This window comes from Mytilus californianus, unplaced genomic scaffold (genome assembly GCF_021869535.1).
Source record: "Mytilus californianus isolate M0D057914Y unplaced genomic scaffold, xbMytCali1.0.p SCAF_21, whole genome shotgun sequence".
Classification (NCBI taxonomy): domain Eukaryota; kingdom Metazoa; phylum Mollusca; class Bivalvia; order Mytilida; family Mytilidae; genus Mytilus; species Mytilus californianus.
Window position 1 is genome coordinate 937168 of NW_026262670.1, and position 22378 is coordinate 959545.

The window sequence follows — 22378 nt, forward strand, 5'->3', positions numbered from 1 at the left end:
TTATAAGTTTCATTTCATTTAGTGTATATGTATAAATATTTATAAAATATGAGCCAGTAGTTTGCCTCGGAAACTGCCCAAATATCCCTCTTAAACAAGATATATCTGATAAATTACACTAAATATTACATATATATGGTTTGATTTAAATTTCTTGTTTCTCATTGATTTTGTTGGTCACGTGTTTCCCAATATATATATTGTATTTTTACACTATTTTGACATATTGACTCGGCGATAATATTTTTAAAAAGAGCATTGACCCCATGTTACTAAAAATAGTAACATCGAGTCAATATAATTTCCAAAAATAATAACATAGAGTCAATGTCATTTTTAAACATTCACTATTTATATATATGTAATATATAAAATGAGGACTTTCACTCAGTCAATATGTTATATATGAATCTGTTAGATTATATTGAACCTCGAACTTCGTCCTCAGTCGAGAAAATTCGAACAGGTCAATATAAAACGTACTGACCTTAACAAAAGTCCATAATTGACAAACGTTTAACATTCGATTGTAATCGATTATTCTTTTGTTATAAAGACGTAAGCGAAAACAATGGCATTTGATAAAACGCATTATGCCTCAGACTTTTTCCAATTCATAGCTGGGACTATTCCCATTTCGTAGTAATAAATAACTTTGTTAACGTCTAGATATATATATCATTTTCTCAAATACAAAGAAAATTATGAAAGAATGTATATATCCTATTTGAATATTTAAATTTTAAGGAGATAAAAAATGACTTTATCAAAGTAAATATCACACTGATCCAAAAAAATGAGTGCTCACGTGCCTGTGACATCATAAGAACGCTGGAATTATTTCAATTATTTTCTCCAAAGATTTAACTCTCAAGGCGGGAGAAAAAAATATTCAAACACATAAAGGTAGTTAAAACAAATATTTCTAACGGAATAAGGGACCAACGTTTTTAATTAAAAAAAAAGAAAACAAAGGTGTTAAAAATGTTATTCTTTATCAACAGACAATGACGTTATCATACTACTATAAAACTTTTTACATTCAGTCCTAAATCGTTGGTCTACAATGAAGTAAATAATTGGATGAACAGAACTATGTAAATAATAGCCTCTAACTAAAACAGAGTATATTGATCGGACACCTTTTAACGCGTCAGTTGTTCGTAGGATAACAGCAGAGACATGTAGAATGAAACCAGCGAAAGATACTCCAGTTGCTATCAATAGCATTATAGTCATAGTTCTCGAGTCTTTATAGCGCTTTTGTCGCGTCTTTCTTCTTTGTATCGTGGAAGTGAACTGGTCCCAAGCTTCTGGAGTAAGGCTCTCTGATCTGGTCCTTGGTCCAGGGGATGCTGGATCTTCATTGTTAGACATTCCGTCGAAATACTGTGTCGTTCTGTTTTTTTCTGCCCGAAGTTGTTTTCTTATTACATTGACAATCTGAATATAAGCGACAGCGCATATGAAGAATCCTATGAAGCAGACGACAAAAACCAATATGGCGTAGGTTGTTGGCATTAAGTTTTTCTTTCCTCTAAGGAATGTACAACCTTTATCAAATGTTTCTGCATCATTTACAACTATTTCTGAAAAGCCATATAAAAAGACGGACGGAATAGACATAAAAGCACATACTATAGTAACAACTATCCCTAATATTTTAGCTCTTTCGAGAGATAACTGCCACTGGAATGGCGCGCATATTTTTTGTCGTCGTTCAACTGATATTATAATGAGTAAGATACCAGCAATAAAACTCGTATAATTAGTAAGAAAACGAGTAAATTTGCATAATACATCTGATGGATATGTGTATTTGAAGCGTATCTGCACCAGTTCTAGAGGAATACACACGAAACACGTTACGAAATCAACCACAACCATCCATAAGATTAGAATTGTAACGGGAGATACCGGGTACCTACGAAATATGACAATAGCATGAAGATTCCCGATAACTCCAAGTAACGAAAGAACACTAAGAATAGACATTACTGGAATGTCGTTGTTTAGGAAATTCTGGAGATCTATTTCCACAAGATTGTTGTTGTCTGTTGTATTTAAGTGATATGAACCTGTTGTAATGGTTGAATTCTTAATATCCATAAAAAAGCTATGAGTAGTGTTGACTTCCATCCTAGATATTAAAATAAAATAACTTAGTTAAAGATAGAATATAATCAGTTTAAACAGACCTTAAGGTTGGTATCTGAATAACGTAAGCTACACTTTGCCTAGAAATGGTTCATGTAAAATTGAGAATGGAAATGGGGAATATGTCAAAGAGACAACAACCCGACCAAAGAGCAGACAACAGCCGAAGGCCACCAATGGGTCTTCAATGCAGCGAGAAAATCCCGCACCCGGAGGTTGTCCTCAGCTGGCCCCTAAATAAAATTGTGTTTGTATTTCCATAGCAATTTTAAAGACGGAGTTCAACTTTTATTAGAAAATTATCCGACTAGGTGTACAATGGCAATGTTTGATCAACGCTATTTTATTAATTATCTTAACAAGATTATCTCAAATTATTCCCATCGTAAGAACTTAAACGTTGGAAATAAGATTAATGAAAATCTAAACGTAAGTATAAAAACATATGACCCAAAGAAGAAGTATCTTTTGTAATAAAACTTACCCTTTCATTCTATAAAACTATAAACCAGATCATGAGAATAATGGTAAATGAAAAGTAAATCTGATTAAATAGGATGAAACATAACAGTACTTGACGTACGTTTCCTTCCTTCTTTGTATACATACTTCCTTGTGTCGTGTAATGGAAATAAGTAAATAAAACATAGATTATCTACTAAATAATTATAGTGAGATTATCTTTTGCACGTCATCTTTAACATGTTTAATAGATTTGGTTTTTTTATGATACGAGGATATTTTGTGACTGTTGTGTATATCCCCCTAAATAAATGATAACAGAAAATTTAAACTATTAATAAATACTAAAGATTTTCTACCGCAGTAATCAATTACTTGATCTGTATTGGAAAACCTTTCGGAAATTTTGGTCCTCGATGCTCTTCAGATTCATCATACTTTATTTGACCTTTTAACTTGTTTGATTCGAGCGTCACTGATGAGTCTCTTAAAATTGTAGACGAGACGCACGTGTGGCGTACAAAATTATAAGCCTACTATCTATGATGAGTTTTTCTATTCTTTCATCTTAGTTTGTTCCATATGTAGGATTTCCTATACAATGTCACATTATGTGGTTTCATAGGTTAGAAATAAAATAAGCATACATGACGTACACAATCATTGAGGTCGGTACAAGCACTGAAATACTAAATATTGTATTTTCATGTACAAATGATATATACAATTTCAATTTTTCAAGCAGTGTATAAACTGTGGGAAAAATTTGTTGAAAATGCGTTTTAATTCATAAGGAAACTAAACTATGGAAAAAATATGTTGAACTATTCGTTTTAATTCATAAAAGATACTTGTCATTAAGTTTCAGTTTCAGACCAGGATAATCGTAATTGTTTATGATTTGGAATTTATGACAGATGATTATCTATTTGAATCGATTTTCTCTGATATTAATCCCCTTCCCTTCCCATAAAGTGGACTGTTATTTCAATTGTCTATATAGTTCTTTTTCTATGTGAATTTTTCTTTATTTAACTTTTTTTCAATGACTTCACCGTCATTAGGGTAAACAATAAAACATACACGTGTTTAGTTAATGTTTGTCGATATACTACTACTACTGGTTCTTCGATATACTACTACTACTGGTACTTCGATATACTACTACTACTGGTACTACTATACTACTACTACTGGTACTTCGATATACTACTACTACTGGTACTACTATTTGTCAAAAACTTTAAAATTCGTAATGACCATAGCATCATAGATGAGTCATCCAATGGTTTCGGACATATTGGCTTTTTTGTAGGTATTGAATTGCTAAACCTATATGCCATAAATAGTTTCTACTTAAAATTTTCAGACTTGCAGTTGGGTTCCTGGTTCGTATATCTTAGAATACATAATCTTTACTACATATATATATATGATAGTCTGTATGGGGTTAAGAATTAAGATATATTTTCTTCGTGATGAAATGCGAGTTATTTTTTACAACCTATGCAGCAATATTTTGAAATTGACTAATTTACCGTTTATATAAAAATAAGGAGATGCGGTATGAAGGTCAATTAGACAACTACCCACCAAAGTTCAAATGGATAATTAAATTATTCGAAAAGGTTTCCAAATTTTCACAAATTTTGATGTAAAATGACGGTGGCCATACATACTATAAACAAGCTCCGTTGGAAGATAGTCGTACCACCACCATTTAACAGGTATTCCCGCCCCCATATACATATATATTTTTTATACATACTCTGGAGTCAAAAGTCGGTCAGGGGCGTAGCTACCTTCTTAGTAAAGTGGAATCACAAACTAAAGGGCGAGGGGTCTTGGAGCCGCCAAAGGTTGGGGGCCAGGGGGCGAAACCCCCGGAAGCTCCGCATATATAGCGTTTCAAAACAATCACAACCGTAATAAAACTTGTACATTTTTGTTGTGGTTTTTTGGTCAACTAGATATAGGAAGATGTGGTATGAGTGCCAATGAGACAACTCTCCATCCAAGTTACAATTTATAAAAGTAAACCATTATAGGTCAAGGTACGGCCTTCAACACGGAGCATTGGCTCACACCGAACATATTTGTTTAACTTCGAATCGAATGAAGACTAAACATTGTCGTTTGCGTATTTTTGTACGCCGTGAGAGCTTTTAAAATCACGGAGATTTGTTCCATATGCTAGTATTTGTATTGAGCAAAGTAGATATATAAAAAAAGAACAATAAACATAAACACATTACTATATGTGGAGTTTCTGTTAGCATAAACATCATTAGATACCAAATACTTGGTGGATACATTCTATAATATTTTGCTGAACATATGCATTTAGATGTTTAAAAAAATTGTGGGTAAACTCTACAAGAGAGAGATAGGAATTTCTAATTTTGCGCAGTTAGGAATTCTCGAGGTTGAAATTAATGAACTTTTTCAGAGTGAATGGTACTTTGATCTTGATCTTTTTTCATGATCTGCGCTTGTTAATTATCCAGCTGATAAGCAGATACTTATGCATTCGACCAGTTGTATGGAAATATCTAGATGATAACAGCGAAGATACGTGTATTAAAAATTTGGTGTCTCTTTCGAACAAGAATCAGCAGTTTAGTGTCCGACTCGGACAGAAAATTCATTATGAAATTGAATGACCAAATAGTCCAGTAAAACGAGTTAGAATTAACAATTTATTAAATGCTTTTACAATCAACCATTCGTATAGCCAGCCCATATAGAAACGACTTCGAATTATAGAATCTATATACAAGATGTTTTTTGTAAAATGAATAAAAACAAAATACATGTACATGAAAATGTGTCATTTTTTACAATAACAGCAGTTCCAACTTCTCATCTACTAGTATACGGAAAATGATCTACTGTGGATTCATTTATTTTCGTGGGTATCAATTTTCGTGGATTGAGGAACACTTGCATTTTCGTGGATATTTGATTTCGTGGTTTTGCCAATCTCTACATACAAAGCCAAATTAACATTTGTAAATTCGTTGAACATTTGAATTCGTGGTTCACCTGTACCCACGAAACCCACGAAAAGTGGTATCCAACGAATAATAATGAATCCACAGTATTGTGTTGTCCAGACCTACATACTTAGTCAATTTTGAACTAGTTCACAAGGGCGTAACAGTCATTATTCCCGGATCGTGCGCTTTTGGGCGAACCGAAAAATAATGATTTTCAAGTTTTTTTGTTAACCCTAAATAGATTATGTTTTTTTTTTGCACTCAAGGCGAGTATACATTATGGTGGTGGTACCGACAACAATGTAGCTGGTATTTTCTAAACAGTGCCCGTAATATAAAAAGTTCCTCTAAGTTTACACCAGTTGTATGTATTTATCGTACACATACATGTCTTACAGAATTAAAAATTTCGCTGCATGTGTTTTCCTCTTGCTTTTATTCTTTGTGAAGTTTTTAAAATAAATACATAGAAAGACCAATTCTTATATTATATGATAACTTTGTTCCTCTCTCTCTCTGTTGGGGGGGGGGGGGGGGGGACGTGGATGCACGTGCTGTCGTGCCTCCGGGTAGCTACTCCCCTGTCGGTAATATGAAAACAGTTATTGTGACTTTTGATTTATAAGATGACAATGCAAGTACCCCTGTAGATTTAAATTACGTGTACAGATAATTTTTATCTACATTTTTCAAACATGTTTTTAAGTAAAGACAAATAACATAGCTTCAATTACTATTTCAGCCCTAGGAAGAGCCTTTAAAACAACTGTTGTTGAATGTCGTCTGTTTGTTTGGGATCTGTAATCATAGAAACGTCTGGTTTAGGATTTTAACATTATATTTTTAAACAAATTTTGACCCTTCGTGAACGTTCTCCTATGAATGAACTAAGATTTCCCTCATTATAAGATAGACGTCGTGAACGTTCTCCTATGAATGAACTAAGATTTCCTTCTTTATAAGATAGACGTCGTGAACGTTCTCCTATGAATGAACTAAGATTTGCCTCATTATAAGATAGACGTCGTGAACGTTCTCCTATGAATGAACTAAGATTTGCCTCATTATAAGATAGACGTCGTGAACGTTCTCCTATGAATGAACTAAGATTTCCCTCATTATAAGATAGACGAGTAAGGCGTAAAACAATAGGATTCATCCTCAATGTTAAAGTGGCTGTACTTTAAAGGCGTAAAACAATAGGATTCATCCTCAATGTTAAAGTGGCTGTACTTTAAAGTCACTACCATGCCAATAACTGCACAAGCTTTTATTATAACGTTGTTTTTAAGGGATTTTCATCCAAAAGTAGCTGGTTTATAGGAAGTCGACATACATTTCCTGTAATATACTTTGAAGTTTATTATTTTCGGAACTTCTTATTCTTTACTTAATGTTCATCTTGTACAAAGTTTTATCTTAAAAGTGTATTTTACGATAGCTAAATAATAACTAGAATACCATGTTCATTTTTATTTTCAAATTTAAGCCTAAATGTTTTTGAAAGTCGGTAGCTTCAAACATTCACAGCTTAGCATAAACATACCATACATATATTTTTATGTTGTAATGTTACACTACTGTCTCAGGTTAGGATGAAGTTTGGGCGACTGTTAAAACGTTTAATCCCGCTGCATTTTTATGCACCTGTCCTAAGTCAGGAGCCTGTTGTTCAGTGGTTGTCGTTTGTTGGTGTGGTTTCATATGCTTTCTCGTTTTTCGTTTTCATATAGATCAGACCGTTGGTTTTTCTGTTTAAATTATTTTACACTAGTCATTTTGGGGCCCATTATAGCTTGTTGTTCGGTGTGAGCCAAGGCTTCGTGTTAAATTGTTAACTTTTTATACATTGTGACTTGGATGGAGAGTTGTCTCATTGGCAATCATACTACATCTCATTATTTTTATACAGGAATAAGAAAGCGTTTGAAAATACAAGGTTACGTATAAGCACGGACAGTTCTAGTGTGGCTACTTGTTCCAATAGAAGAGGGTCTGTATTGATTTGGGGGGGGGGGGGGGGGGGTCTTCAATTTTGTATACTTAAGGTTAATTTCTCTGTTCTTACTTTTTGCTCGTTAAACTTCATTCTTTAAATTTGTATTTACAAATATTCTCTTCCATTTTCCCCCATTTCTATTATTCTGTAATTAAAAGGTTAAGAAATCTATTATCTGGTCATAATCAGTTAATGAACTTTAAAAGGTAATTTTAAACGCACTGTAGTAATTCTTCCATTATGTTGAAATACCATTCAAGAAGTTTGACAAAGTATTACACAAGTACATTTCGGTGCCTTTTACAGCTGACTATGCGTAATGGGCTTTGTTCATTGTTGAAGGCCGTCCGGTGACCTATAGCTGTTAATTTCTGTGTCATTTGGTCTCTTGTGGAGAGTTGTCTCATTGGCAATCATACCACATCCTCTTTTTTATATGTATACTGTCCCAGCTTAGGTTCAAATTAGGGGCATTTGTGTATAAATATAGTATAAGAAAAAAGCCAACAAAACAAACGAACAAGCAAACAAATAACCAAACAAACAATTATGATTTCAATGATATAATAAACTGTTGAGACAGAGATATGTCTCGCCGTTAAGAAATTGTGGTAGTGTAATGCAAAAGAGAGGCGAAAGACACCAAAGGGACATTCAAACAAACTGACAATGCCAAGACAAACGGTACAGAAAAAACATCATAGAAAACTAAAGACTCTGCAACATGACCCCACCAAAGCTGGGGGTGATCTCAGGTGCTCCGGATGGGTAAGCAGATCCTGTTAAAAATCTGGCATCCGTCGTGTTGCTCATTTAATTACAAACCCGGTTATAAGTCTATGATTCGATATGTTACATTAGAAGAAAAGAGGACTAGATTGTAGTTACGATACTTGCAACATATCCCTCGTCATCTGTGGAACAGCTATTCCATACCGGTCAACAGACTCGTGATGGCACCTGTAAATTTTTCAAAGGGATGATTTCAACTTCACCATGTGGAACTCTTGGTTCAAAAGCTTCCTTGTAAGCAGCAACCCTCTATGAAGAAAATAATGATAGGAAATGCAAGCTCTGGAATATCGTAGCAACAGAAATATATATGCTCGGTATGCTGGCGCTGCTGGAATGTTGCTATAAATAAAAGGGAAAGTTCACAATTGGGAAGTTGAAATCATCTCTTTTGTCGTTAAGTTTTATTTCTAAATCGACCCTTATTGTCAAGTTCTAGATGTACGTCAAGATACGAGTCAGATATAACTGTATCTGTTGTATTCTTTATTTCAAGTTCGATGTGATAGATGCGTTCAACATAGTCATCAAACGTTGAATTATTTAGTGAGAGGACATCATCTATATAGTGGAATGCGAAGTTAAAGGATAATGCTACATGTACTTTTTTTCATTTTTCCTAACAAGTTCATGTATGAAGTCAGCCTCACACAAATAAAGAAACAAGTCAACAAAATGAGAAGCACAGTTAGTTCCCATAGAAATGCCGATTGTTTTTTAAAAAACGTGCCCTCCAAACTTAACAAATATGCTGTCAATCTGAGACAACTATATATTTTAGTAGTCTCAGTGTCAATCAAGAAATCAAGCATTTTAAAAATGTCAGCAAATGTTGAGATTAAAATGACAATACTTTAACAAAACATTCAACAACAGACCTAAACACAAACTAATACATGCAAACTAAGCAGAAGCTCAAAATTAATAGACCATGACAATGGGGGCGGGGCCAAATATTCTCTATTGAAATTAGATGTGCCAATGCTAATCCAACTGTATACCAAATATTATTGACCTACCAATAGTGATTCTCAATACTGTGAAAGTACTTTTATTCGTGGGGTACCAATTTTCGTGGTTTTCGTGGATGGCTTTATCCACAAATTAAGTGTCCAACGAAATATAAAAACTGTTGGCCAATTCCAGACATGGAAAGACCCCATGTAGGTTTGACTGCATGGATGCGATATAAACCAACGCACTATGAACTAAATATTCAACTTCAGACTGGATTTTACCCATTTAATCTTTAAAATATCTAAACTGTGCGACTTTTAGCCTTTTAATTCTCATGAAAAATAAGTTTTGATCGATGAAAGTCAGATTTCCGGTGATGATATGCGATAATGAAATGTTCATTTTATTTTTTCATAATTCTCATACGAAAAAAAAGAGTGATTTCATTTTTGGCTTCCTTTTTATTTCATATTTAATTTTATAATTCAAAGTACATTTGTACATGTTGCAGCATTTTCTTTTATGAAACCGTTTTCGTTAAGTTACATGTTTATGGCCCAATTTACACCTTTGATGATCGTCAATCTGTTGATCATTCGATCTCGAGTTAATTAGTGTCATAACTTCTGATTACACGTATGCAACAACTAAAATGTTTACTCTGCATTCTCCTTCAATCGTGACAATTGGTAAGCATAGATGAATCAGGTTATCATTTTATTAAAAATATTATGAATGTTGTTAGTAATGAAAGACGAACAAGTGAGTGAAAATGAACACCTTATTTTACAATGTCCACAAATCATAATAAAATAACATATAATAAATGATTAATTTCACGAATATTCGTTTCTGAAATCTTCAAATTCGTCACTTGATATTTTTTTCTTCAGAAAACTAAAATTCACTAATTTAACAACCCACTAACATGTTAACTTTTGCTGAAACCACGAAAATTGATACCCACGAATAAAAGTACTTTCACAGAAAGCTGACCTTATCACAGTATAAAACATTGGAGATGCTTGATGCCGAAGTATCACGTTTTCGAATTCTTTGAGTCGAAAAAAAACCAAATCCGAACATAAATTAATATGACTAAAATTGGAAACTCTGAGAAAAGAACGTGAATGGAATATGTAAATGAAACAGTAACCCATCGAATTTCAAGACGTGCATATAACCCCGCAGGTTCACAGGGGTATAGAAATACGGCCACTTGGACTTCTCCCGATCGACCTTGTCCAAGTTGAGCGTCCGTTTGGTTGTGACGGATGTATAAATTCGCAGCCCCGTCCAGTTGAAATTGTAATGTTAAATCCGATGCCTAAAGTGCCTTGTGTAGGGATATTTGCATTCTCTCTTCAGGTTAAAGGACTGGCATTAAAAAAAACTCCATGAGAGGTCCGTAGATGACCTTGTACAAGGCAAAATGGCTGCCCCTATTCAAAATACTCTCTTTTCGAATGGCATTTCCCGCCCTTCATTCCGATCGGCTGCTACCTTGTAGAACCTACCTTTGGTTTTCGGTTATTTTTTCTTGCCCTGAATGTGGACAAAATAATTGCCATTGGGTGTTAAGCAAACAATCAATCAATCAATCATTCAATCAATCAACATCTTAATATACGTAGACGTCTTTAACAATAGAAAGTGTCTGTAAAATATATCAAATTCTTAATCTCATCGAATCAATAATAATTAAGTTAAGAATAATTAAAGTTTAACAGATAAAGATTTGCTATCAATACCAAATTCCATAAATCGAAAAAAAACCCCAAACAATTTAAGATAATATATATATAACAAAAGGCAACCCCGACGATTTTCCTTACTCTGGTCAGGCACTTGAAACATTCGGCACAACTCGGCCGATTCCGTAACTCCCTCTAACGGATAGATGGAGAGAAGCGGAGTCACCCGAGATTTGCCGGTTGGCACTTGAAAACCTGACAGGGTCAAACTAGTGTAGACACCTCAACTAATCTCCCTTTTAATCTGATTTTTACCGTATCTGAATCAATTTTGATTAAGGAAAAAGAATATACGAGTTTCAATGTATATTTTACGTTACACTAGTTTTGACTACCACTGTTTTCTCCAGTGACAAACGTTTATTAATCGTTGACAAATTTACTATACCGAATGTGTTTTCTTGATCTGTTGGAACACAGCTCAGTTCAACATTTCATGTGGAATATTTTAGACAGTAAAGAGTATCACAAGTTTCAGAACCATTTCTTTTTTACAGCTTACCATCCACGTATTTGATGATTAAGAGTTACAGTGTAATATGAAGTCATTCCGGTTTATTTCGGGATTAAAAATAATAAACTAAAAACAAAATCTTGAATTAGAAAAATATCTACCTTAATTAATGGTGTGGGGAAAATAGCATGTATGGTATATGTAAATGAAACAGTAACCCATCGAATTTCAAGACGTTTATTACCCCGCAGGTTGACATGGGTAAAGAAATACGGCTACGTGGACTCTGCCGAACTGCCTTGTCAAAGTAGAGCCTCCGTTTGGTTGTGCGGGATGTATAAATTCGCAGCTACGTCCAGTTGGAATTGGAATGTTAGATCCGATGCCTAAAGTGCCTGGTGGAGGGAGACTGCCATTCTCTCTGCACGATAAAGGACCGACATTAAAACAACTCTATGAGAGGTCCGTAGATGACCTGGTACAAGGCAATATGTCTGCCCCTATTCAACATAACCTCATTTCCAGGGCATTTCCCGCCCTTCATTCCGATCGGACTACCTTGTGGAACCTAACTTTTGTTTTGATTGGTTATTTCTACTAACTCTATTAATGTGCACGAAATAATTTCCATTGTTGAATTATAAATCTCATCGAATCAATAATAAGTTAAGAATAGATTTAACAGATAAAGATTTGCTACCAATACCAAATTCTATGAATCAAAGAAAAACATTAAGATATAACAATAGGCAACCCCCGAAGAGTTTCCTAACTCGGGTCAGGCATTTGAACCATTCGGCACAACTCGGCCGATTCCGTACCTCCCTCTAACGGATAGATGGAGAGAAGCGGAGTCACCCGAGGTTTGCCGATTGGCACATGAAAACCTGACAGGGTCAAACTAGTGTAGACACCTCAACTAATCTCCCTTTTAATCTCGAGAAATGAATAAAAGGTCACTGAAGACAAACTCATAGTTATTCAGAGATAAACATATTATGTTCGGTTCGAGGATAAGGAAACACTGGTCTGGTAAAAACTGAAAATAAAAAAATCTTTTCCGTGACATGTAAAAATGTATGTAAAAAAGGAAACAGTTGTGTTCAAAACTGAAAATATAAGAAAATAAAGTCGCTCCAAATAAATAAGACAGGCTTGCAAAAGATGAAAAATAATATTCCCTCCGCATCAAATCTCCGATCCCGAAAATCAAATAGTCGCATACTCTACTGAAATGTGTCGTTTGGTAACTACATGTTTTAAAATATTTTTATTACACGCTGAATCAGTGATTGTGTTGATAGTGTAAATTATCAAGTAAAATATATGTATATATATCCGGTAAGCATACAAAAAAAATCCAAGTGGTTTACAAATATTGCTCTTGACTAACTGAAACTTAGGACTTCCGTCTTGAAGAAACATATATGTATTAATAGGAAGAAAATCCGGTTACAGATTTCCGTTCGGAGGTGTAAGTTATTCACATTACTATCCATCTTTTTTTTTTATAAATTATAACAAACCATATCGACCACTGAGGACGATTTAGAAATGAATTATTAATACAAAAACAAAGTTTACGTGTATAATAGTGTGCTTCGATTTGATTTTTTTATATTACAGAAATGCTATAATGGTAAGTATTTATTTTAGTGCCATGGCTTTTTTTGTGCAAAATAGTCAAGCTTTGTTTTCAAAAACTACCAAGAGCACATCGAGATGATTCCTATCTATTCAAATAAATGAATTGCAAAAGTGATTAATATAATCAAGACTTCAAAATATTCAAATTTCACTATCATCGTCCCCACCCCCACCCCCAATACCTAAAGAGTCATGCTCATGCTATCATCACTCTCATCGTCCCCTCCACCCCCCTCAATACCTGATGAGTCATGCTCATGCTATCATCACTATCATCGTCCCCACCCCACCCCAAATACCTGAAGAGTCATACTCATGCTATCATCACTCTCATCCCCCCACCCCCAAATACCTGAAGAGTCATGCTCATGCTATCATCACTATCATCGTCCCCACCCCCACCCCCAATACCTAAAGAGTCATGCTCATGCTATCATCACTCTCATCGTCCCCTCCACCCCCCTCAATACCTGATGAGTCATGCTCATGCTATCATCACTATCATCGTCCCCACCCCCACCCCCAATACCTGAAGAGTCATACTCATGCTTTCATCACTCTCATCGTCCCCTCCACCCCCCTCAATGCCTGAAGAGTCATGCTCATGCTATCATCACTCTCATCGTCCCCTCCACCCCCACAACCAATACCTGAAGAGTCATACTCATGCTATCATCACTCTCATCGTTCCCACCCCACCCCAAATACCTGAAGAGTCATACTCATGCTATCATCACTCTCATCGTCCCCTCCACCCCCACCATTAATACCTGAAGAGTCATACTCATGCTATCATCACTCTCATCGTCCCCTCCACCCCCAATACCTGAAGAGTCATGCTCATACTATCATCAGTCTCATTGTCCCCTCCACCCCCACCCCCAATACCTGAAGAGTCATGCTCATGCTGTCATCAGTCTCATTGTCCCCTCCACCCCCACCCTCAATACCTGAAGAGTCATACTCATGCTATCATCAGTCTCATTGTCGCCTCCACCCCCACCCCCACCAATACCCGAAGAGTCATGCTCATGCTATCATCGCTCTCATCGTCCCCCCCCCCAAAAAAAAATAAATAAAAATAAATACAAATACTCAGTTCAGCAGAAATCAGATTTTGCGTCGTACTGTACATACACTGCTGTTCATGTTCTCGTTCCTCCATACGTAATGCATTTAGAACGCCCTACCCATTATAAGTGTTGACTGTATTTAGAACACCCTAGCCATTATAAGTGTTGACTGTATTTAGAACACCCTAGCCATTATAAGTGTTGAATGTATTTAGAACGCCCTACCCATTATAAGTGAGTGTTGACTGTATTTAGAACACCCTACCCATTATAAGTGTTGACTGTATTTAGAACACCCTACCCATTATAAGTGTTGACTGTATTTAAAACATCCTACCCATTATAAGTGTTGACTGTATTTAGAACGCCCTACCCATTATAAGTGTTGACTGTAGTTAGAATGTCCTACCCATTATAATGTATTTAGAACACCCTACCCATTATAAGTGTTGACTGTATTTAGAACACCCTACCCATTATAAGCGTTGACTGTATTTAGAACGTCCTACGCATTATAAGTGTTGAAACTCATCAAAGAAACTAGGTAAACTTGTTTTTAAATAATGTTATGATACTAAAACAAAGGGTACAATTCTTCCGACGTTTGTCTTGATCATTTTACCCTGCAAACACGTTTAATGTACGTGACTTTCCAAACCTTTCAGTTGGTATTTTAACTGGTGTTTAATGTTATGTGGCAAACATTACACACAATTCGGGACGAGAGCATGTTTATAACAGATTGGTGTTTAATGTTCAATGGCAAATATTACATAAATATCAGCACGAGAGCATTAGGATAGTATCCTGGTCCATCCTCCTCGCGTCAGTAAACCGAACAATGAGCCTGAATCCCTGGCTAGAGAAACACGTATTCGGAAGACAGGTTTAGATGCTAACAACCACATGAGCTTACCAATATAATGCTTGATCATGCAAGAACTAACAAGAGAGGAGGAGTATACAGGTGATCCAAAAAATCATTTAACTTTATCTTATGAATGGAAGTTCTTCTCCTTGTTGTAAAGCCTGATTTATTCATAAGGAATTCATAACAAGAAGGGATGTCATGCCCCGCTCTTGATATCACATTTCTATTTTCAGTAAACTGCAAATTCTTGGTCTTAGTCATAATTTTGGTATATATACTTTACAAAATTCACATCACAAGGAACAGGTGTTCTAAATGTCAGGTTGATATGACTATTACTTCAGGGGAAACTACCATATATCAAAACTTAAACATGAACAGAACAGACGGACGGACGAACAACCGAGAGAACGAACGGACGCAAAGTCAGAAAACAAATGCACTTATACTATTGTATTTTACTATAAAGTTCTCCGGAAGGACTTCAAAAGAAACGATTTACTTGATCAATATTGTAATGATTGGTGTCTAACTGTAAATACCAAAAAAAACAAAAGTATTGATATTCAACAAAGCAGGTAGACATATCCATCATATATTTAAGATTAAAAATGTGTTGCTTGAATGTGTAAATAGATACAAATATCTTGGTATTCACTTCTGTGCATCAGGATCATTTTCCTTTGCACAAGAAGAACTCTATAAAAAAGCCTTACATACTTCAAATTATCAAAAGATTTATTGTCACTGAATCCTTCTGTTAAAACTAGTGTGCATGTTTTTGATCATACAATTAAACCAATTCTATTATATGGTTGTGAGGTGTGGGGAATGTTTAATCCGTTCACATCTAAATTTAGGAATGGCTTGTTAACCTTTCATCAAATTTATGATAAATGTCATGCAGAAAAACTGCATTTAAAATTCTGTAAATATATTCTTGGTGTCCACTCAAAAACAACAAATATAGCTGTCTTATCTGAATTGGGCAGACTTCCTTTATATTGCAATATTGTAAAAGCTATGGTTAAATACTATAACAGGTTAATAAGAAATCAGTTCATATCTCCACTGCTAGATAGTGCTTTTCATGAATCAATATTTTTATCTGATGCAAAAAAACCTTCATGGTATGGTTGTTTAAATATGATATTAAAAATTATTAAGTCTGCTAACCCAATGAACAATCAAAACTTACTGAATGTAAATAGTAAGTTTATTAAGAACTGTTTTTTTTACAAGAATGGGAGCAGCCATTACAAATACATGCTGGTAGTAAACTGTGTTCTTATGTACTTTATAAAAACAATTTTGTCTGTGAAAAAATATTTATCTGTAATCCACAATGTTGATATTAGAAAAAATCTGACAAGGCTGCGTGTTTCAGCACACTCCCTAAAGATTGAAAAGGGAAGGTATCAGGGTATTCCTCGACACGATAGAACTTGTCCCAGATGCTCAAGCTCTGAAGTTGAAGATGAGTTACATTTTCTTCTTAATTGTACCTCATTAAATAATGAGAGACGTAAATTAATACTTTGTGCTAGGAAATATTGTGCTAATTTTGATATGTTGACAATTAAAGATCAGTTTATTTGGTTAATGAGTAATGAAAGCAAGGATATCTTGTATGAAATGTGTGCTTTCATAAAACAGAATGAAAAATACTCATAATTCATACCATTGTTTGTGTTTTTTGTGTATTCTCTTTTTTTCTCTCAGAGCATTGGGACAAGTTGTGCTAGAGGCTGCATCCAAATCCAAATATTTTTACACAAAAATTTTACACAATATATTACTATGTCCTTTAAGCACCTGCCCTTGGTGGCTCCTGCATTTGGATAACTACATATTAATCTTATTTATGTGCATTAGCCACAAGGAGGACTATAATATAGTAATTCTTTTTAAGTATTAGTTTATGCTTGTGTTGTAAAGTGTTCATATTTCTGTGTATTGGCTTGAGTATCCTTTAAGCACCTGCCCTTGGTGACTCCTGCATATGAACAACAACAATACTATTTGTTCATATGCATCAGCCACGAGGAAGGACTTGACTCAAAAGCTTTTTTTATAATGGATGTGATGCTGCTTCTGGTGCATGGTCAATAAACACTAAACATACTGGTTTACGTGACTACATGTATTATTAACTATTATTTCATGTTTTTTTTCAGTTGTATTTCTTTTTTTTTCTTTTTATTTTCTTGTGTATTGTCTATTGCAATTGTGTGATATAAACAAATCAATGTAGTGACTATGCCTATAATGGGTCCTCTATTGGAAATAAAATTTATCTCTTATACTATACTGTATGCAACACAAAAAGTATGTCCGACTTAAGGTTTCCTCGTAATAGGTAACTGAAAAAATCGAATAATCATAAATTTGATTTCATTTTTTTTGTTCGAAAACATGCATGAACTATTAACCTCTGATTTGATTTTAAACAAACAACAATCAATATATTGCTTTTTTATGAATTTATAGAACGACATTCTCGATTTGTTGACACTTTATTTTACGTATGTATGATTATGTTTTTCTTTCCTTTTATCATCTGTGTTGTTGCAGGTTTTTCCCCTTGGGTTGACTATTTTATCAACAAATTAAAATGACAACTCATTTACGACAAAAACAATAATTATATGACATTTAGACATACAAAGTATTGATCTGATAATAAAAAGCAAATTATGTGATAATATTATTACATAATATAGGATGACATTTTCGCGGGTTATACTGTTTGCTAATTACCATATTTTATATTAGTCAGAACAACCTACGTTAACCATAAGTACTTAACTGGTCACACAGTAACATGTATAATATTTACTTGCTATATGACTTCGAAGGTCGGACTTTACTACCGTGAGGTTATATTTATTCGTCTGTCTACAAAATTAAGGTAAGAAAATAATCAACAGGGGCGAATCCAGTCATTTTTAAAAGGGGATTCTAACCCAGGATAAGGGGGGGGCGTGTTTCTAACCACATGTCCCCATTTAAAAGCATTGCTCGTAAAAAAAGGGGGGTTCCAAATCCCGGAACCCCTGGATCCGCCACTGAGCAAACTATTAATAGAAACGTATGATCATATATGATACCGTTTTAAGTATAAACACATTATGTGTTTAAATCAATCAATGAAATTTGGGAAGCAAAATTCGACCTGTGTCCTTTGGGGTTTAATGGTAGACCTGGCGATCTGACGTCTTTAATCAAAATGACCTGTGACCTTTAAAAATATTTAAAAACGAGAATCAGATCAGCTAAGAGATGTATCGTTCGTTTGCATAAAAGTGACCTTGAGACCTGAGGCAATTTTGAAACTTGACCTTGTGACCTAAAGGGGTACCCTACTGAACCCCAAATTTGAAAGCACTAAAAACCGAACGAGGTCTTAATGGAACAGCCAAAATCGTCCAATGAAAACATATGTAAACAAAGCTACAGGGGTTAGCAATTGATAAGGGATACATGTAAAAACTGTCTAAATGGAATCATTCACAGCTGTGTCGATTATTAACTTCATAACTTCATGTTGATACTTTTTTGTAGATGAATTGAAGTCCATTTCGAAAGACAAAAAGGAATGTTTTCAAATCTGACCGTACAAGACTTGGAAGAACATAATTTTCAAAAGGATGGCATTGGAGTTACAATATTTTTATCTTTACTTTGCGTTGTCGGTGTATTTGGAAATGCGCATGCGTTTCTGATTTACACTTTCCGTTTTAAACCAACAAATTGCCGTGTTTTTGTTCAGTGGCTTTCCTCGGTAGATATTGCAGTATGTGTTATCTGCATCCCGTTCGAAATATCCATTGTCGTTCGGAATATGACATATAAGTATGACATCGTTTGCAAACTATTTCGATTCCTTACGCATGCTCTGGTGATATCATCCGGTTTCATGTTAGCCGTCATTGCAATCCACCGGAAAAGAAAACTTGGGAATCCCCATGGCAGACAATTCACACTAAAAAAGGCCCACATTGCTTGTTTTGTGGTTCTAATAATAGCAGGGCTAATCTCTGTACCAAGTGTTTATTTTTATGGTGCTGTAGAAAATGGAACACCGGATGTAGAAAGTTACCAGTGTACAGTCGATCCAAAATATTTTATGGCATCTTATTTTATTATATTCATTGTTTTCTTAGCGGTTTTATTGAATATTTTATACGTAATTTGCATTATTGCATATTCAATTGTTATAAAGATAATCACCAGTCAGATAAAAAGTAGGTTCTCTACAAGGCTTCAGACAAATTTAGCAAAAAGCAACAATGATCAAAAGGATAAGACACGGGATAAAACTGAAAAACCGAACGACAGTCTTAAATACTCGCGGGATATTTCATTTTTATTCATTGCGGCATCAACTATGTCTTATGTTGGATATTTGTTAACTGTAATCAGCTTTTTGATTGATTTTATCAATCCAGACACTACTGGTTCCTTTAAATCCATGTCAGCCATAATGTACAGAGGATTTTTCATCAGTAGTGCGGGGAATCCTGTAGTTTATCTGTTTTTGGAAAGACAGTTCAGAGTGGAATGTAAAAATGTTTATTCAAAATTGTTTGGAAAATGTTGTTGGAGCAAGGAAATAACGATTACCGTATAAATATCTTCAGAGCAAGAACATAACTACAACCGACCGTGCAAGGGCTGTATAGCCAGTCAAATCGTTAAAAACTTCCATCATCATCATAACTAGTACCGTATAAAATTAAGATCTATCGAAACTGGCGAACTCATAACAAAATCATAGTTCTATCTTTTGATCAGTTGGTAATGGTCCATAACATTTATTCTAATTGTTCTTTTACACACATGACTGCAAGTGCTCCCATCCGTTAATATTAAAGTCAATAGACAACTTTCGAGTTCGTTAATTCCGTCAAAATATTCGGTTTTAGAGAACATCATTCGTGCGTTTATGGGCGTCGTTCAAAATTTAGAATAATGAACAACAATCTAGTTTATCCTGCAGAATGACGATCACGAAGACGCTTGATGAACTTTAATAGACACAACTCGAAAGAGGTCTACTATCTCTGTTTTTTTACAAATAAAAGGAGAGGTATTTTTGTTATTATATAATTTGTTTTATCATAATGATGATGATGATGATGATGATGATGATGATGATGATGTGATGATGATATGATGATGATGACGTGCCGGGTCAGTAATATATACACGTTTAACACGGATGGTCTACTCCAACATACAGGTATACACAGATGTTCCGGGTTACATTTTACATTTTTAGGCTTGAAACTTTCAGCTGTGAAAAGTTAACTAATATGTTGTTTGGTCGATTTTGTAAGTTATTATATCTGGCAGACTTCAAGTAAAAATAAGACGACTTATATCGTTTGATCTTTGAAACACTTAAGTTTGTGATCATGTAAAGTATGTTAGCTTTTTTTAAGTGCCGGATTAAAAAAGTAATTTGTTTTGGGAGTTTTTTTTTTTTTTTCACTTCCAAAAGTACTGCTACACATTTTTAACTTTTTTTCCTTGTTATCATTTTTTTTACCGACACGGCGCATGCCCACTGTCTTTAAATTATTTCAGTCAACTTTGACAGAGATACTGTGATTTACAAAACTTGTGAAAAAGTTTCTGATAAAACATACACAATAATTACATTACATAAACTTATACGGCCTTCGTCCTAACCTTTCTACGTATTTTATTGTAAATCGTTGAAGCACCAATTTAGTTTTTTCGTCTCTTACGTCAAAACTGATAACTTGATTAATAACGGGAATGGCCTGTATTGGACCAAAAAAATGTGGGGCTTGTATTATTTTTTAAAGTTATTAAGAAGCATTTGTATGTAAATACTGAAACTATCGCACAAACAAGGTGTGTACAGTCTTTATGAATTGAAAAGGGCAAACGACCTGTGTACATATAATTGGTTTAAATTAAAAGTACCTACTATTCTATTGTAATTGGTAATAGTTAGTTTAGTTGGAATTTAGTGACCCCCCCCCCCCCCTAAAATGATAAATAAATAAACCAAAAATCACGTATCTAGTAATATAAGATTGCATATCATGTTGATCAGAGACGTTAATGTAAGTCATATAATAACAAAATAACGTAGGACAATATATGTTCACAGTCTTCACACTACACGAATGAACCAACTGCATTTAATCATCGATGAGAAATTAAAATACAATAGGATGTGACAAGTTTATTCAGTTGAATAAAGTTATCTTTATATTATATACCTACAAGGTTGTTGTCTTTCGGTCCTTTATTTGAAGACCAAACCTGGAATTTCACAAGTTTTAATAAAATGTGGTTTAAAGCACAAAATAATGGCCTGCGTTAGGTCATCATTTACCATGATTTAAATGCAATCTACAGAGTATTCAAACATTTAATTCGTGTTATAATGTCAATAAAGGTTTTACTGTACAATTTTCTATCATTTTTTTAAAGCAATAACAACTCTCCGTTTATTAGGCTAAAATAAAAACCGTTTACTCATTTAATGACAAAAACGAGACGTTCTTTGACCTAACCCTGGTTCATTAACTTTCTGCTTAGACACTGAGTAGTGACGTTTAAGTCTGGGTAGCAGCTGATAGCTCTCGAAAATCGAATGTATTGGGAAATGAGTGTATAGCCTAGGTGGCCGAGTGGTCTAGCGCGTCGGGCACAGTGCAGGCGATTTGGTGCCACGATATCTCAGTAGCATGAGTTCGAATCCCGGCGAGGGAAGAACAAAAAATTTGCGAAAGCAAATTTACAGATCTAACATTGTTGGGCTGATGTTTAGGCGAATTATATATATTATATATATATAATTCGTCTAAACATCAGCCTAACAATGTTAGATCTGTTGCTTTCGCAAATTTATATATATCCGATATGCTGGTGGAGCTGGTATATTGATACAACGGTAGGGAAAATTGATAATTTGAAAATTGAAATCGTCTCGTTTGTCATAAAATATGGTAACAAGATGAACACTTATGCCTATATATGAGGTATTAGTCTAAAATGAAGCTGAAGAAGATGCGTTTATTGATCTTTAATGTCTTGTTCAGGAGAATATAGAATGATAGAAATAGAACCCAATCAGAAAAGAATGAATTGTTAATGGAAAGAACAAAATCAATGTATTTGAATGTGAAATTAAATGATCTGGCTTCATTGATCTTCTTTTTTTGACAAG

At 34.5% G+C, this 22378-nt stretch overlaps 2 protein-coding genes across 3 annotated transcripts; one reads left to right on the forward strand and one right to left on the reverse strand.

Moving 5' to 3' along the window:
- Window positions 1-978: 978 nt before the first annotated feature.
- LOC127731948 (neuropeptide Y receptor type 4-like) lies at window positions 979-2748 on the reverse strand. Its single transcript, XM_052240886.1, has 2 exons — window positions 2642-2748; window positions 979-2140 (listed from the first exon to the last, which is right to left on the reverse strand). Exons 1-2 carry the CDS (start codon window positions 2647-2649, stop codon window positions 988-990), a joined length of 1161 nt encoding a protein of 386 aa, XP_052096846.1. The 5' UTR covers window positions 2650-2748; the 3' UTR covers window positions 979-987.
- Window positions 2749-12979: 10231 nt separating this feature from the next.
- LOC127731949 (neuropeptide Y receptor type 1-like) lies at window positions 12980-20638 on the forward strand. 2 transcript variants are annotated; one of them, XM_052240888.1, is made up of 2 exons: window positions 12980-13213; window positions 18730-20638. In XM_052240888.1, exon 2 carries the CDS (start codon window positions 18764-18766, stop codon window positions 19796-19798), a length of 1035 nt encoding a protein of 344 aa, XP_052096848.1. In that variant the 5' UTR covers window positions 12980-13213; window positions 18730-18763; the 3' UTR covers window positions 19799-20638. The 2 variants fall into 2 exon arrangements, with proteins under 2 accessions (XP_052096848.1, XP_052096847.1); XM_052240887.1 differs by lacking the exon at window positions 12980-13213 and adding an exon at window positions 17744-18076.
- Window positions 20639-22378: the final 1740 nt, after the last annotated feature.